Source organism: Pelmatolapia mariae, linkage group LG10_11 (genome assembly GCF_036321145.2).
Source record: "Pelmatolapia mariae isolate MD_Pm_ZW linkage group LG10_11, Pm_UMD_F_2, whole genome shotgun sequence".
NCBI lineage: Eukaryota > Metazoa > Chordata > Actinopteri > Cichliformes > Cichlidae > Pelmatolapia > Pelmatolapia mariae.
In genome coordinates, this window is record NC_086236.1 from 58,164,780 (window position 1) to 58,181,974 (window position 17,195).

Below are 17,195 nucleotides of genomic sequence, written 5' to 3' on the forward strand. Positions count from 1 at the left end.
ATCAAGATTTAGTAACATTTGAATCGGTCTCTAACGACATTAAAAAATATGTTTCACATAGTTTCCCAGAACCCAAGATGACATCTTTGGACAAAAATCTCAAAGAGATTCACTTGAAATCATTTTTGACAAGGACAATCCTCACATCTGAGAAATGACGACGGTTAAAATTTGGTCACTAAGGTAGTTAATCTGCAGGAGCTCTAATGCTGGATCAATATGATCCAAAAGCAGATTTACTCAGAGTTTTTGCGTTAAGCTTTTATTAAATAATACTTAAAGATGTTTGTTTTGTTTTTTTTTGTTTTTTTGTTTTAAGCCGTTGCTTACTGTAAACATCCGGGCTGGGGGGAGGTAATAATGGAAAATCACTTTGTGGTTGTGAAATGTCAGATTTGGAGATCGCCGTTGTCCTGGAAGTCCCGTTGTCCTGGAAGTCCCGTTTCCCTGGTGGGAGGCAGGCAGGCTGAGAGGCAGTGACCCAGGCATGGAGGCAGAGTCTAACAGGATGGCTAGAGGAAGATAAACAAGCTGCTCTGTATTGTTCTCCTGGTATCACTGAGAAGCTGTCAGCCTGAGTGATTGAAGGGCTCAACCTCCCAAAATAGGCCCTGCAAGGCCGCGCTGCCTTTCCCTTCCACCCTGTTATAAATAACCTCTGTGTGTGTGTGTGTGTGTGTGTGTGAGCGGCCTGTGTTCATGCATTTCATGTTAGTGTGTGTTTTAGATAGAGGTAAGAAAGAAAGAGTGTGTGCAAGCAAAGGGAGACAAATATGAGAACTGCCAGAGCATTCTTAGAAAGTGAAGCCACTGAAAACAATGACAGGAGGTCTGTGAGGCTCAGAGCCAAACGGTGACAGGAGCCCAGCGGTCGAGACCCTCGACCAACCACTTCTTCTAACACACATTCCCAGTTTAGAGTCTTTAACCTGCAGTAGACTCCAACTCCCTCCAATTTCCACACTTCAGTACTGCACGTCGTCTGTGCACATGCATGATCCCATGCCTTTGAGTCATGTTAATGTTTGGATAGGGGCTTGTAAATTACCACCTGAGGGAATATCCCTAGATCATTAGTACTGTTTACTCTGTTCAACAGGTGTGCCGATCGGGGTAAGAGTTTCAAGCAAACATATGACAGCACTGCAGCATTAGTGCAAGCAAATCATCACTAGATCGTGCACTCGGGTGGGGAGGCGATTCGTTTTTTGTGTGCGCTGCCGAGTAACAATCAAATAAAAAAGAAAAGTTACTTCTTAATAGGACAGCGGAATAAAACTGTCAGAAAGCTTTCTGCTTCTGACTGGATACCCCCAAAACCTCAGCCCACCCAGGCTGCTCTCTCTTCTCTCCATCTCCATTTCCAGTAATTCTTCTGGGTCCAGTAACTCTGTTCAGCTAAGAGCCATCTCTTAGTTTACACTCAAAGAGTTTTTGGGTATCCTTATTTGACCTGGCTGCTCTCTCCACCCGTCAGCCGGGCTCCACTCTAATCCGCCAGTGTGCCGTTCTCGCCTTTGATTCAAACGTGCCCTTGCACTTGGCTTTAGACTAATTTCAAAGTAATGGATGCTCCAGCATGTACACACTCGCACCGAGCCGACAAATTGTGCCAAGCTGCGGAAGTCACACTCGCAAAGACAAACAGATAGCTCGCAGCTCGACACAGTGGCGTACAGTCTCGGGCTGGCCTCGGACTGCTCCAAAGTATTCCTGCTATGCTCAGCACACTGCTGACCTGATTTCCTATCCCGCTTCTCATCGGAGCGGGATACCTAGAGAGAGAGAGAGCAGACAGAGGCCAGAGAAAGAAGCTCTTTCTTCAGTCAAGAGACTCTGTGTGGAAGAGGCATTTCGGTTTATTGTTCTAGCCAACCTGTCGACTCGCTCTCAAGAGGGAGGAGTTTTAGGGTTCAAGGGAAGGTCAGAGGTCATGTTGACTCTCAGGACTGTTTAGTAAGCAAGGGGAATAAATTAACCCCCCTGGGAACGTGCAAATATTTACAGCTGACATTCTCCCCTCTCAACAAGTCACTGTAGAAAATTTTTTATTAGGAAAGCTGAAGTGGAAAGGCTCTTGAAGCAAGCACCAGCTTTGAGTTTTCTTGCATGACTTTGGGCCAACTCATGCAGAAGACGCCCATGCTCTAATATCCCATTACTGGTGCTTGTGTTGTCTTTTTGTTGTTGAACCAAAGCAGACTTTAGAAATCAAGAGGCAGTAAAAAAGAAAAGCTGACAGAAAAGCTCAGGGTGTGCCGTGAATCTGCACCGACAGACTCCCAAGATGCATGATAACCATTTAAAACTGACAATCCAGTTGATTTACTTTTGCTTATGTAACAAAAAAAAAAGCGTTTAGGATGTGGAGGAAATTAAAGTGATAATCCCAGGCCATTTATCACCAGTTACAGGATAAATATTATATTATTTGCAATCCAGACGTCATTTAAGATAACATTTGTCTTAGAATCGATTCAGAGCCCTGCACTGTAAACTGAAGGTGCAGTGCAAACTGTATTCATTCTGAAATCCAGTCCACCAGAGTTCATTTGTTATATACCGGTCATCTTCTGTGCACACTGAATAAACATCTCAGTACACTGTGCAGAGACCGGTGCAGCCTTGGAGGAGTAAGCTGAGGAGAGGCTGACCTCGGACTTTGACCCCAGGTTGTTTTCAGGAGGTAATTCAAACCTCCCGAGGGAAAGGGAGACGGACCAGTCGGTTCATACGGGTCTAAGGGAGGGGAGAGTGCGCTGCCAAGTTTTTGGCATAGATGTGGTTTAGGGCATGCTTTAAATGATGCAAAGGTTTATTCAGCTATTTCATAACTGTTTCTGAGTGTGTCATGATTATTTGTTTTAATCATTTTACACTTGCGTAAGTTTATTGGTGAGGGTTTGTGTGTGTGTGTGTGTGTGTGTGTGTGTGTGTGTGTGTGTGCGTGTGTGTGTGTGTGTGATCATATCAAACAAGCTTAACCTCCTCTTTGTGCGTCTTTTTCTTTCTAGTCGACTGAAAAAAAGTATTTCAGGCACCTTCTAAAGAATAACAAAACAACAACCAGACCCCCCCCAAAGTCCACAAAAAAACATGCTCTTTGCACACACTGTGAAAAAACTGAATTGTGAAACCGACAAGTTGCACAGCTGGCAAAATGTATGCGCAAGAAAAAGAAAATCCTCTGACATATCTTCTTTAATCCTACACAGCGTCTAATGACTAGATGGTTTCCCGTCGTGCTCAGGCCTCAGATAATATTAGAGTTTCTGCTGAGGTTGGAATATAATTCAAACAAGGCTCTCAGCTCCTCCAGGGCCCCACATTCACCTTGTATCATTTTGGTGTGTGGTAATTCAGTTAAATGCAAATTTCAGTGGGAATGTCCATTATTCAGACACAGTATCAGCTCAGATGTTGGGGGCCTCCTTCACAGCCCAGCATTATTAACCAGTGTTGCGTCTCTGTTGTGTAGAGCTCTGGGCCCCTCGGCATCACAGTTTGGCTGGGGCACTGGTGCATTTCTTTGCAGCATTAGTTTAAGTTGGTCTTATTTGAAATTCTATGCAAAATTAAAATCATGTGAAAAGCGTTATATGCATAGAAGACATGATATAAATCAATATAGATTCCAGTACAAAATACACTTCATTAGGTTCACCTGTTCAACTGCTTGTTAACGCACATATATAATATTCCAGTGGCCTTCCAGGATGTCAAGTGAATGCACTTGATAACTGCCGCCACTTCACTACAAGTTGAGGTTGACTCCAAAAGCAAGTCACTCTGATATTAAAATGCACAAATCTACAGCAGAAATAACAGTGTTTACAACCTGTTATGCAACACGTTTAATTTCTATAGTTTGGTTTTATTTAAAGATACTTATATTGACCAAAACGTCAAACTCGAAGTTTAAAAACAGAAGTCATAAGTCAGTACCTTTTTTAACTGTCTTGACCAAGAACCTGTTTCAGACCTTTGAATCTTGTCTATACATGTAAATTTGCACATATATATGTTGATGTGCCAAACAGAAATGGTCAGTAACACGTTAGCAGCAGTGTAAGATCAATTTTATCCCCATCAGGGATAAAAATAATTTAGCAGAGACACAGATATCAAAACCATTTGGTGGGTAGGGTGAAGGGGGAATTACTCCATCCACTCCTGCAAACTGCACCCAGATTTTTGGCATATAGGCATGTTTGACTTTAGCAGTGAGCTTGAAACACTGCCTCACAGAGCATCACTGTAGACTCTAAAGCTATGTTGATGTATTTTTGAACTCCACTTACACAGGGGTGTGCTTCCTTCAAATGTCAGGGTCCCTTAACTGACACAAGGCTGTTTGTAATGGGTTAATTCAATTAGATTTAACAAAATATACACTGACAATGTAAATAGTAATAGAAATAGTAATTTCTTACAGTGGAACAGTCAATATTTAGGTCATTTTAATAAAGTTTGCATTCAAGCAGTATTTGAAGGGAGAACCTGAATGTTTCAGTCACATGTGCACTTAATTGAGCCTTATGTGTAGTATGAATAGCCATAAGGGAGGCATTTATCTGTAGAAAAAAGTTGTAAAGCCCCCTATAAGAGCATTTATGGATGACCTCACCAGGTCACCGGGGGTAGGTGGATGCTCCAAGGACTCGAAGAACTCATCAACTGGTCACAGATGGATTTCAAGCCTGCCAAGCCTAGAGCATTAGTAATGAGGAAGGGGAAGGTGACTGACAAGTTCTGCTTTAGTGTGGGAGGCATCCCGATTCCATCAGTCACAGAGAAGCCTGTCAAGAACCTTGGCAGGATGTTTGATAGCACCCTGAAGGACACTGCAGCTTTCCAAGTGACCAACAGTGAGCTGGGCAACTGGCCCTTAGCAATGGATAAATCAGGGCTGCCAGAAGAGTTTAAAGTTTAAAAATTACCTGCATGGCATCTTGCCTCAACTTGTCTGACCACAGCAGGTCTATGAGGCTCCACTCAGAAGGATTAGCCACTACCTGCGCTGGTGGTTGTAACTACCCTGAAGTCTCAGCAGTATTAGACTTTATAGCAGCAAGAACAAGCGGCAACTCCCTCTTTCAGTAATCAGAATTCATCGTCACCCAGGCCAAGTAAGTGATTTTGTACAGGGACTCCAGCAACTCCAGCTACAATAAAGTCTCTGCAGCAGGCATTGAGGTCAGAACATGGAGGAAGTGGAAGGCATGTGAGGCTGAATTCTGGCTGGAGCACAGCGAGTTGGTGGTAAAAGTGGCATCAGGGTGAGCAGGGTTTGGAAACTTTCCCTGGCCTCTTTATAGCAAGGCCCAAGGGAAAGAAGGATGCCAGCTTCTCCAAGAAGAGGTTCGTGCAGGGGTTGAAGAAGGCCACTATTGCAAGTCATTAGGGATACGGCGACAAGGAGCATGGATGCCATGGAAATAGATGTTGGACCTGGATATGATTTGATCAGAACTCTGGAAGGCTGAGCCCCACCAGATAAGTTTCCTGATTCAGTCAGTCTACGACTTTCCTCCCATCAATCCAATCTGTGCCCACTGTACCAGAGAAGGGGTCTCTGGAGCATATTCTAAGCTCTTGCCCTATAGCACTGGGAGAAGGCCGCTGACATCCTACAAACCATCACCTTTGTCAAAGCTGGGCAGAAGCCTCAGCAGCATATAGGTCCAGCAGGTCGGCTCCTGGCAAAAGCATGGGATTGGCAGCTGAAGGTTGACCTTGGGAAGCAGCTCAAATTCCCAGACACCATCACAGAGACCTCACTCAGGTCCGACATGGTCCTGGTGTCAGAAATTACAGGACAAGTGGTCCTTCTGGAATTGACTGTCCCCCCAGGAAGACCGTCTGGAGGAGGCTTTTAAGAGCAAGAAGGCGACGTATGGGGGGCTTATGGCTGATTGCTGAACCAGGGAAGACCCAGTGTTATCCAGACGCTTTGCAGGCCAGCCTCTCTACGTGGCACTGATAGAGACAGTTAGAAATTTCCAAAACCTTAGAGCCATCAAGAACACCACAGATGCAGCAGAAAAGACATCAAGGTCCCCCTGACTGGGTCGCCTGGCTGAGGGTGTCTGATGTTGAAAGATCCGAAACACCCAATGACCCCAGACCTGATGACATCACTGATGATGTGTCCAAGATGCATACAAAAATCCAAAAAAGAACCATAAAACCTATGGAAATCCAGTTAAAAGTTTAAAATCTGTGCCCTCCTCCACATTTTCCAAAACTGTTAAGCGTATTCTAGACCCTGGGCCTTATTTTTGACACCGTTGATCTAAATGGTTGATATAAGGTTGTTGTGTTGCATTTGAGCTGTTTTGGTCTGTTAAATTTGCTGGTTTTGCTGTGAGTCTGGAAGTAAGTGTAAACCTATGATCTCAGTGTCACTTTGTCACTTCCTGTTTTACTTTGAAGGTTGGTTCTCTTTTCATTATAGTTTCACTTCCTGCATTTTCCTTACTCCAAAGGGATTTTGTCCCCTACACTTATCAGACTCCTTTGTGTTTAATTGCTTTCACCTTTGCCTTCTCCCCTCCTGTTTCTCCTCCTGAGTCAGTCCTGTGTGTGTTTGTGTGTTAGTATAAAGTCCTGTCAGTGTACTGTATACACAGGGCTGTTTGCTAACCTCCCCAGATTGTACATGCCCCGCTTTTCCTTTTTTTTCATGTGCCTCTGTGAGGTTATTTCCTTAAGTTTAGTCTAGTTTTCTGGATTTTGTTAGCAGCTTTGTGTAGCTCATTATTTTCATACTTTTGTTTGTGAAAAATGTTTGATTCCTGACACTCCACATCCTTGAGCCTTCCCAGGTATTCCAGCTTCCTCTCAATGACATGCATGGGGTTAGTTAGGTGAGTAAACTGAGTGGAGGTGTGATTGTAAGCATGAATGGTTGTCTGTCTCTGTGTTAGCTTTTGACAGAGTGGTGACCTGTCCAGGGTGTACCCCACCTCTCGGCCTTTGTAGCTGGGATAGTCTCCAGGCTCCCCGTGACCCCAGACTGGATAAGCAGAAGATGGATGGATGGATGGATGGAACATCTTTATGTCCTCTGAAACAACTTGTTATACTTCTCTTTTTCTAGTTTTCTGAATCTGAAGAAACTGTAATTCCTAGTTTATTTTTTTTAAATCAGTTAAGCGAATCTTTCCATGTAAAGTGCTCTTGTCTGGGAATCGCTGGCACAGACAACGTCAGTGAAACCTTTTGAATTAACCACTGCCAAGTCTGAGGCATGTTTTCGTTTGGAAAAGAGTCATGTGATCAGGCGTGACAAATCATGTAAGGACAGGGAATGATTGATAAGACCAGAACCCGGGCAGCGAACAGAGCCTATCAAGTTCTCAAACAGCAGCGATTCCAAAATAGTCGGTTTTAAGTTTCCAGAAGTGTCCCAGCTGAGTGAATTCAAAGCGTGAGTGCAGCAGCTCGTCCTTACAGACCAGCAAAGTGAGTTAACTTTTGTCCTTTAAATGTACAGCAGCGACCGAACATTATTCTCATCTGATGTGAGCAGGGTCTCTCATCAGTGCTCCAGATCTCCATTAAAGAACAATACAGGAATTCATCAGCAGCAGCAGCAGTTAATTGACGCACAGGCTGTGATACATTCTTTAACCAATCGACCGTAAACACATAGAAGAGCTTATTACCCTTATACTACTTATTCTCTCTGTGTCTTCTGACCCCAACATGCCCGAGCTGTACCATACGTGCCTCCTGACACATACCATGAATCGTGCTGTTTGTTGTGAATATGCGTATATACTGTAGGTGGCCCAGTGGCTTCTCTGAATGAACAACAATTGCTCTTTGTTTGAGTAATTGGAACAAGGTTATTTCAGCAGTTTCGTCAGCCAATTAGGCCCCGACTGAGCTGACCTCTCCCTCTCGTGTGCTTGTCTCGCCAGCGACCCCTGGAAATCGTCATTAGAGCGCTCCTCCCATAGACGGCCTTATTTCCCTCTCTACTTTACACCCCCACCTCACTGCCTCCTCTTCACTGCCTTGGCAATAAAGTCTTCCTCTTTGAGGTGTACTGAGGAGCTGTGCTTGCAGTTTCTCAGAAGTCAATTTCAAGCTGAAATACTTTTAGTGAAATAGTATCTCTCGTGGCTCTCTCAGCGTCATCCAAAGTAGACTGTAAAGATGTCAGTCGATTTTTCTCCTCTGGCTCTTTGCGCCCTTTTCAGAGCACACACGCCCCGCTTTGATCCAGACTCTGGCACAGGATTGGTGGAATGGAGCAAATATTGACTCCATCTGAGCCAGACAAATCACTCCCCCTTCCTGCGTTCTTTCTCTTTCAGTCTCCTTTACACTTGCTCAGTTCCCGTCTAATCTGCCATTACCTCTTTCTCTCACATTCCCTTTCATGTCCTTTCTGCTGCTGCTTTTCTTTTCACCCCCTTTGTGTCCCTGTCTGTCATTTTCTCTCTCCCTCTCACTCTCTCTTCTCTCTCCAGGCTTCTCAGGCTGTCGGTACTGTTAGGTCAGGCCTCCTCCCCTTCTCAGCTGCCCCTAGAAGCTCTCTCTGTCTCACTTTAAAGCTACTTTGGGTTTCAACACCTGCCTGTGCTGTATGTTCAAATGTTCAACTGCATGCTTCTGCCTTGAGCCTAGAACGTGCTGCCTCATCTGAGAGTGTGCAAACATGCACGGGCATTGTGTGAAGGTACGTGCCAACACGCTTTCATGTGATGCTCATATGTGCTGCAGCCGACTGCAGCGGAGAGATCAAGAAACGAAAAGCCTTTTTCAAATTAAACTTTCATGGCTTTCGCTCTTTGTTTGCTTTCATGTTTGCTGCTGATGCAACCCCAGTTTTTTTATATGTGCAGATCATGTTGAACTATTGATGTGCACACTCACTCCAGTGTGAACTATAGAAGACTAAGGCTGAGGCGATACTTCTGCAAAGTTACGTGTAGACATGTTTGCAAACCAGAGCAGAGAAAGAGCTTACAGGTTACCCAAAACCTCAACGTTCAGTTAAATTGTCAATTCAAAACATGGTTCTTTTGAATTGAGGATCAAGTTTCTTTATGCTACTCAGAAAACACACAAACACACACAAAGCATTTACACGTGTAACTGAAGGAATAAGTGAATAATAGGATGAAGTATAGATGGGTACTGGGGATATTTTTCCACAGTTTTAGTTTTGTTCATTCACAAATCAATTAAAATGCAAATTCCAACATGATTATATACAAGCTAGTCAAAAGCTGACCACAGCTTATGAGTAGGGGCCCAAACATCAGATCATTTATCACTAATACATATAATTCACGATGTACATTATCACACTAACCTAAATCACTAAATATTCTAAAAGTACCCTAAGAATCCTATCATAAAAATAACACTAATCCCCTATATTTAGACAGTGGCACGCTTTGAAAGAGCCATGTAATACAGGGTTCAAAATCAAACACATTTTAGCTGTTTTAGTGTATGTTTGAAGCCAGAAAAATATGTTAACATTTTTAAAGTGCTTTGAAGCTTATTCCCAATTTGTGGACCGCTACAGGTCACAGTAAAACTTGTACACTTAAGTTTTGTTTTCTTTCCCTTCAAAAGGTGTTTTTGATCTCGTGTTTTATGTGTGAGAAGGATAATATCCTCCTGAGAACCGAGGAAAAAAGAATCTTTTCTGTGATTTTCTCCATCTTTGGTTCTAAAAGAGGCCACCCAAACAGAGATATCAGTAGAAAGCCCAGGATGTCTTCTATTTAGTATTTGGACTTAGTAGCTCAAATAAGTCAAAAGACAGATCAAAAACAAATGTCCATTACAGAGGACATAAATGAATAGGCTGGTTCTCAGGAGGATATATTGGGATAAGTTCACAAAGTCCAAATACTACATTACACATTACACAAGCATGATGATCTTCATCATAATCTTCATTTATGTGACGCCTAGAGAAATCTGTTCTGGCAAAACTTGTGTAAAAATATTGGAGCGGCAGACATTTTTAAACACAGGAATAGTCAGGGGATTCCCAAAGTCACTGTTTATCTTTTGGCAACCCTGATGCATCTACCAAAATTTGTGCCAATGTGTGGAAGCTTGTTTCCTCTGCTGAAAAAAACAAAACAGAAAAATGCTACTTTTTCTGTCCATAACTCAAAATTCTGGGTTGTTGTGTCAAAATTTCAACTCAAGCTTTAGAGAAAATTCCTCAAAAGTTTGAAAGAACTCAAAATTTTGACTTCGCTTCACCAATCAGGAAGTGGATTTTTTTTATCTCAGTGATAGAAACAACCTTCCATACCAACGCATGTGTCCAACTGAGAATTGTTTTACTCAAATCCTACACAGTCTCATTGACCCTTTTCCTCTCAACTCTCTATAAGTCCATGTGATGTCCAGCTGTGCACATGTGCAGGTACGGGTCCTGTGAGTTCACAGTGAGTGAGTGGGTTTACCTGCCTGCTGCCAGCTCTGCTTAGGCAACATCAATATGTAAAGTAAATGGAGCAGTCAGAAGAGTGACCAGATCCCAACAAACTACACGTGTTTGTGTGGGACAAATGCTGAGAGGTAGCCTGAATGTCTGGATTTTATTTCGCTGTTATTTCAGCTGCTCCTCTGTCTGGTAGCAGTTTTTTGGGTTTCTGTGTGCCGTAGATTGGCATATCTTTTTTGAGCCATATCTGACAATTTTAGCACTTTTGACACATAATGACACAGACATACTTTAACAGAAATATTCTGGTGTGAAATTCAAAAATAACTCCCGTGAAAAAAAGATAAAAACAATATTTCTCAGAATATAGCGCTGCTTCATTTTTTGTGGTAATTCCCATCATATTGAAGAAAACGCAGAAAATGAATCAATGAAGTGCAGTCCCACATGAAGAGGGTCATCTGGTCAACCTGGTAGTGAGAACACTGCTGCATGCTGCATGCATAACTTTGGATATTATCCAAAGGTCATGTGTGAAAACTGTGAGGAGGTCACCTTTGAGGAGGCACAGAGCGTCTGGAGGTGGGGCATGCAGAGGGAAACCAACGGAATATTTATGACTTATGTGGGGAAAATAAACAGAATGCTGAATTTTGTTTCAATAAAGTTTTTTCACTGTTGATGATCTTTTTCAGCCTTTAAAGTGGAACAGGTAGAAAAAGTTTGAGCAGCACTGTGTTGGAGCAAAGAGGCTCGGCTCAGTGCAGGATTCATCCTCTGTGCACCGTGAAAGTTTAATAATTTCATGCCAGTACATCCGATAACTGCTGATTTATTTCAGCTTGGACGAACCAACAGATGAAACTTCTCCCTCCTTCCCACGCAGAGGTGCCTACATACATCTTTGTTGAAGCGTGTTTCAGCGCTGACTCTTCTGTCTGTCAGTGGCTGAATGTGAAATGAGCTCTTTGTTATCATTACTGGAAGAGTGTTGCAGCACTGATCCTTCCCCCGCTTCCGTCTCTATCATCTCTCCGCCCTGCTGCCATCTTTAGCACACAGCGGTCCAGCCCCGAGGCCCAACCCGTCTGCTGACCTGAAGAAGCCCGGAGCCCTCATTAACCGTAACAGCGAAATGGTCGCGGGCCTACTGTTCCTGTGCCTGAGGCTGAGGCGTGTGTGTTTTTTGGACTCAGGGTGTGTGTACATACTAGAAGTTTTTCAAGTGATTTATCACTCCCACAGGGCCCCGCTACTCTGATCTGCAGTGCTATTACTCAGATCAGCCAGCCGAGACAAATAACAGATCTGCTGCTACATATAGACCTCCCCGGACACATGCACACACACAAACATACACACACACAAACACACATTATCTCTGTGCTGTGGTGACTAGTTGAGAGAGACATTTTGCTAATCAGGGTCCTGCGGTTGGTGGTGCGTGTCGACAGGCCGGCATGTAAGTTATTGCTTCTCAAGGATCCAGAGAAAGATAGATAGGGAAGGAGGGAGAAGAAAGACATAGATAGGGGGAAACGGAAGGGGGGGGGAAAGAGGGCTATAAGTGGTCACAGGCCAGTGGTAGCCATGGCAATGACCTCTGGCTAATTGTAGTTACTGATAGACATGGTGCTTAGAAGTACAGAGATATCCTTTACACTAATAACACACAAAAAACACACACTATGTATGTATAGAGTGTGTGTGTCTGTATTCACCCACTGCACCCGCGCATTTCTTGGTTTTACATGAACTTGTTTTATTTTGACAGATCAGATCTTAAGCCCTGTCTGTAATGTTGTTTAGTCTTCAGTCATCTGCTCTTAGCGGGCTTTGAAGTCGCTAATCTCTGTCACCATTGCCGTGTCCACATTGTTGCCAAGAAAAGCAGCGGGCTAACCCTGGGTGTGTTAATATGTGTCCAACTATAACTTACATGCACGCCCTCCTTTCCCGCTCTCATTTACACCGTGTCGGCTCTTTGCGTCAGGGTAGCAGGGTGGGAAATGTTAATGAGGAGGTTCAAGAGCGGGATCAGAAGTGACCTTGAGTGAGATAATGTCTTACAAGTAGCGGGGGGCTGTGATGTTGACTCTCTGGGCTCTGATCTCAAGAAGACACACTAGAAAACGAATCTCCATCGTTCCTCTTTCCTCCCGCTGTCCTCTCATGCTCTGCTTTTTCTCTGAGCTGATCCTCCTCTCGTCTTTACTCTTCACATGCTCTGAACTTTCCCCGCCTCACTATTTTCAGTGGTGAGGAGATTATGTTTTTTATTAATGTGTCATGCAGCTATGCCCAGCCCTCAAGGGGCATGACACCAGCTAATAATGTAAACCAGATCCAGGGATCGAGCACATATCTTTAAAAAAAAGAAAGAATGCACAGCCCAAAAATAAAGAACACAAAACAAACTCATAATTTTAATGCTTTCGTGCCTTAGATGTTGTTCATACATTAAATCTTAATTAAGAGAATAAGTGATGAAAGAATAAACAGAATGAAAGCCCATTTTCTTGTTTGTGACACTCATTCTTTCTTATTTCTTTTTGTGCTGCACATGAGGAAAAACAATGTCTCTCCCTACTGTTATTAAATTTGTCAATGTTAATAGACAGCAGATGACTACCAGTTCTTTTCCATGCAACTAAAGAAGTAATAGCTGTGTTTGTATATATACACCCTCTGCATGTGATCTAAATGACACTCTTTACCCCCACTCCCACTGTCACCCTGTGAGCTGTTTGGCTGTTTGGTGTGTTCTGTTTTAGAAAACCAAACCAACCAGGATGTTTTGTTTTGTTTTGTTTTTTAAATATGGTGACACATTTAAACACATTTTCCCTCGTGGGAAACCAGAAAGTCCAATCAGAAGTAAATACGCCTTTGCAAGTTGGAGAAGTAAACATCGGGTATGATTTTCAGGCTCTTTTGCAGTGCACTGCACCATAAAACATGTGGTACTGCATTAAAAGTGGCCCTGGACATGAATCTGAAAGTTGCTTTTTACTTTTTGTTTATTAGCATGTTTAATGAATAATACTAACCTCCCTCTGTGCCCTTCATCCCCAGCTGGTCGAGGCAGATTCCTGCCCCTCCCTGACCCTGGTTGTGTTCTTTGAAGGGAATTCTTACCTCTCAAGTCCTCGCTCAGTGTGGATGACGTGATTGTTTGACTATTGTTTGATCATCTTTACTTACAATTTAAGTACCTTAGACTCTTGTTATTGTGAAGTAGAGGTTACAGTAATGAAGTTGAATTGGTGGTACAACTACTAAAATCTTTGACCGCATGAAAAATAGACTGGACTTTACACAGCAAACTCCATTTACCCAGTCATTCACATACACACCAGTGCACACTTATTCTACACATATAGTGTTTTTTAAGCTAACACACAATCACACACACACACACTAATGGATGCATCTGGAGCAATCTGATGTTCAGGATCTCACCCAAGGATAGTTGGACTTGCAGGAATTGAGGAGAAACAAACCACCAACCTAACAGCTGGTGGACCACCCACCCAGTCCACCTCCACCACACAGCTGAGTGTCAAAATACTCTGTTACAGCAAAAATCCTGCATTCATATCCTCTGTTAAAGTACAGAAGTATTACTTTCAAAATATATTAAAGTACCTAAAGTAAAAGTACTTGCTATGTGCAATATATAATGGCGTCATTTTAACTACTTTATTTACTGCTAAGAAGCTTAATGTAGTATTATTGAAAAAACGATCAAAATTATTATTTCAAGTATTTGCCAATAGTTATTGACTGAAGGAGTTAGGGAGCGATCATAGTTCAGGTGTGTATGTTTGTGTCTGAGAGGGGTTGGGACATGCACAGATCATCTTACTTACCCTGGGAACAAATGTAGGCCTCAGCTTATTTTAAAGACCTAAAACTACTGTATCTCCGTAATAGAGCAGTTCACTCTCAGACTGCTGGTTTATATATATATATATGAGTAGAATGGGAGGCAGAGCCTTCAGCTTTCAGGCCTGCGAGACAGACACCCTGTCTACTTTTAAGATTATGCTTTCCTTTTTTAGATAATGTAGTTAGGGCTGGATCAGGTGACTCTAAATCTTTGATTATAGAGTCCAAAGAAAATGAAATGTAACTGTCATAATGCATCTTCACTAAAGGTTCTCTTATAATAAATGGAAAATGACCAGAAAAATCTTTTTAACATTGTTATTCATAATGATAATGCTCTGTTAAGTATCCTAACACACATACAGAGACACACCTGTATTCACCTTGTTCCTTTGCTTCTTCATTTACTTCCAGCCACGACTTGGAGTCGGATGTCTGGGAATCCACTTCACCGAGAGCCCCTGCAGCAGCTACCCTCTGGCTAAGCTTGCTGAGCATTTTCTCAACAGCTTTAATGTTTGAACTGTTTTCATTTTTGTGGAAAAGAAAAAAAACAACAACAATGTGCTATGGATCAGTGAATTCTAGCAATTATGGAATTTTAAGATGAATAATGTATCACATACTCATGTTTTTTTGTTGTTTTATTGGTAATTCTAGTGGCATAAAGACCAACTTGTTTATGGATTTTGTTTTTTCATTTATTAACTCTTGGCTGTGCCCCTAATTGTGCATGGACCCCTGGCCTGAGCTCACTGAATAATCCAGTCCAGGATTGGGGGAGATAGGCAGTAACCCCTCCTTTAGAGACGCCTCCTGGTACTGACTGGAAAGGTTGGTGGACTGCAACCAAACAGACAGTTTTCACATCTGCTTCCAACCAAAGCTCCTGCTCTCTTTCTCTCTCTCTCTCTCTCTCTCTCTCTCTCTCAAGCACACACACACATGCACACACACAGAGTGAAATCTGTGCTCAGGGGAGCCGTGTCTCTTGGGTCTATTTATCTGAGCTCCAAATTGGTGAAGCATGTCTGGTTACAGTCTTTAAATGTGATTAAACAGTTATGAGAAAAAGTCTTTTTTTTTTCCTCCAGTAAGTCAACAGCCATATTTCATCCACGCAAAATAAAAACACACATATATCTCCCACTTGGAATTTGTGTCTGTAACTTTGTCAGACAACAATTAGTGTTTGTGTTGGCACAACAGTAAGCTCATAATTCTTTGTACTTCCCCCTTTAAAGTGCTGCTGCTGCAGATGCTGCCAGCTCAGGGCTGTTCCTGACAGTGTTTAGATCATTACTACTGATCAGTGTGACCAAGCACAATGGGGCATTCTTATGTTAGATTGAGCAACTAAGAAAGCGGCTCTGAGAGTTATTATAGCTTAGTCAGGGCCCATAGTGAGTGTGTGTTATGAGCGCGTTTTAGGCTGGGTGGGGGTGTGTGTTTTTCATGTGTGAAAGAGAGAGGGAGAGAGAGAGAGTGTGTGAGAAAGTTGTGTAATCTGTCCATTTTTTGTCCCCCCCCCCCCTTCTCTGTCTCTCTTTCTCCCGTGCCCCCCCCCCCTGGCGCTGTCAGGCGTCACACCAGTTTATATTAAGAACCCAAAGAAGTTGTCGAGTGAACGGCACTGAAAGAGAAAAAAACGAAACTCTTCCCACTCTCCAGAAATCACGGGGAGTGACTGTGACAGGAGGAAGGGGACAGAGAGAGAGAGTGAGGAGAGAGAGAGAGGAGAGAAGAGAGCTGAAGTCCTCGCAAGACTTCATCGCGTTTCTTTCAGGGCTCCACAGATCGGATTAGACCACTAAACTGGACTGATAATTATTATCTGTGAGCGGAGTCGGGACCGTGCGGGAGATTCTTGGAGCATGCAGCTCGGTTTGCTGTTCAGGTAAAACTTCTTCACGTTTGCTGCACCCTGCTGCTTCTCTCGGTCTGCCCGTAGAAAACACCACATGGGAGTCTGAGTCCAACTTTGCGCGCAGAGTTGTTTCAGAAAGTTGTTTTGTTTTGTGGTAAAGTTTGTGGTTTTACGCACGATGCCCTCTTGTTGCGCACTGGGCGCTGTCCAGGTAATCTGAAAGGAATTCACCCAAAGGCGACTGTTTTTTAGCTCGGAGTTCCCTCTGTCTCCTCGGGGCAGATTTTTTGGGAGTTTTCTCCACTGATATAATTCTCTTTCTCCCTCTGTTCCCCTGTCCCCGCTGCTCTGAGGTTATTCTACAATGTGCCACTGTAGCGGCGAGGGAAACGTGGACCCGCGTAGGGGGTCTTTACTTCGGCCTGAGCGGCTCTGTTGTGCGGGATCTTTGTGTTTTTCGGGGGTAATTGTGTAGTCTGGTGTGGGGAAACTTCCAGAGACCGCGGCGGTGCACCACACTGGGTAGAAGGGACCAATTACTCTGACTACATGTGGCTTGCGGAGTGGTGATTGTGGGGATGGTTTGGTTCTGGTGGTGAGCGCTGAAAGGTCCATCTTAGCAAGTAGTTTAGGATCGTGTTCTGGCTATTTTCCTTGTCAGATGGAAAGAATTTATCCCTCTTGTTTCAATACACTTGTCTAGGTTTCTATGACAATTATAGACAGACTTTGAAACAAGTGTATTATCTGACCTTTTTTTCTTTTTACTTTCTCAATGAATAGTGAGACTTCTACGACTCATGTGAGGATTTAAACTACTTTTTCAGGTGAACAGCTTTTGCCCAGCCCAGTCAGCGACTCAACATAATCCCCAGTTGTTGCTTCATGCCCAATTCAACAACTCCAAAGCCACCCCAGCCATACAGCACGTCTTTGAACATCACACCTTCGAATTAAAAGTAGCTGAAATTACAAGATGATTTCGGATGTTGCAACTTATTGAGC

General features: G+C 43.2%; 1 protein-coding gene across 1 annotated transcript in view; it reads left to right on the top strand.

Annotated features, from left to right (window-relative positions):
* The first annotated feature begins 15,953 nt into the window (after positions 1-15,953).
* Positions 15,954-17,195, top strand: part of adamtsl4 (ADAMTS-like 4) — a 40,708-nt gene continuing 39,466 nt past the window's right edge. Inside the window, exon 1 of the mRNA XM_063486525.1 lies at positions 15,954-16,220. Coding sequence (XP_063342595.1) covers positions 16,198-16,220 — 23 coding nt within the window. The 5' untranslated portion in view covers positions 15,954-16,197. The remainder of the gene's footprint in view (positions 16,221-17,195) is intronic.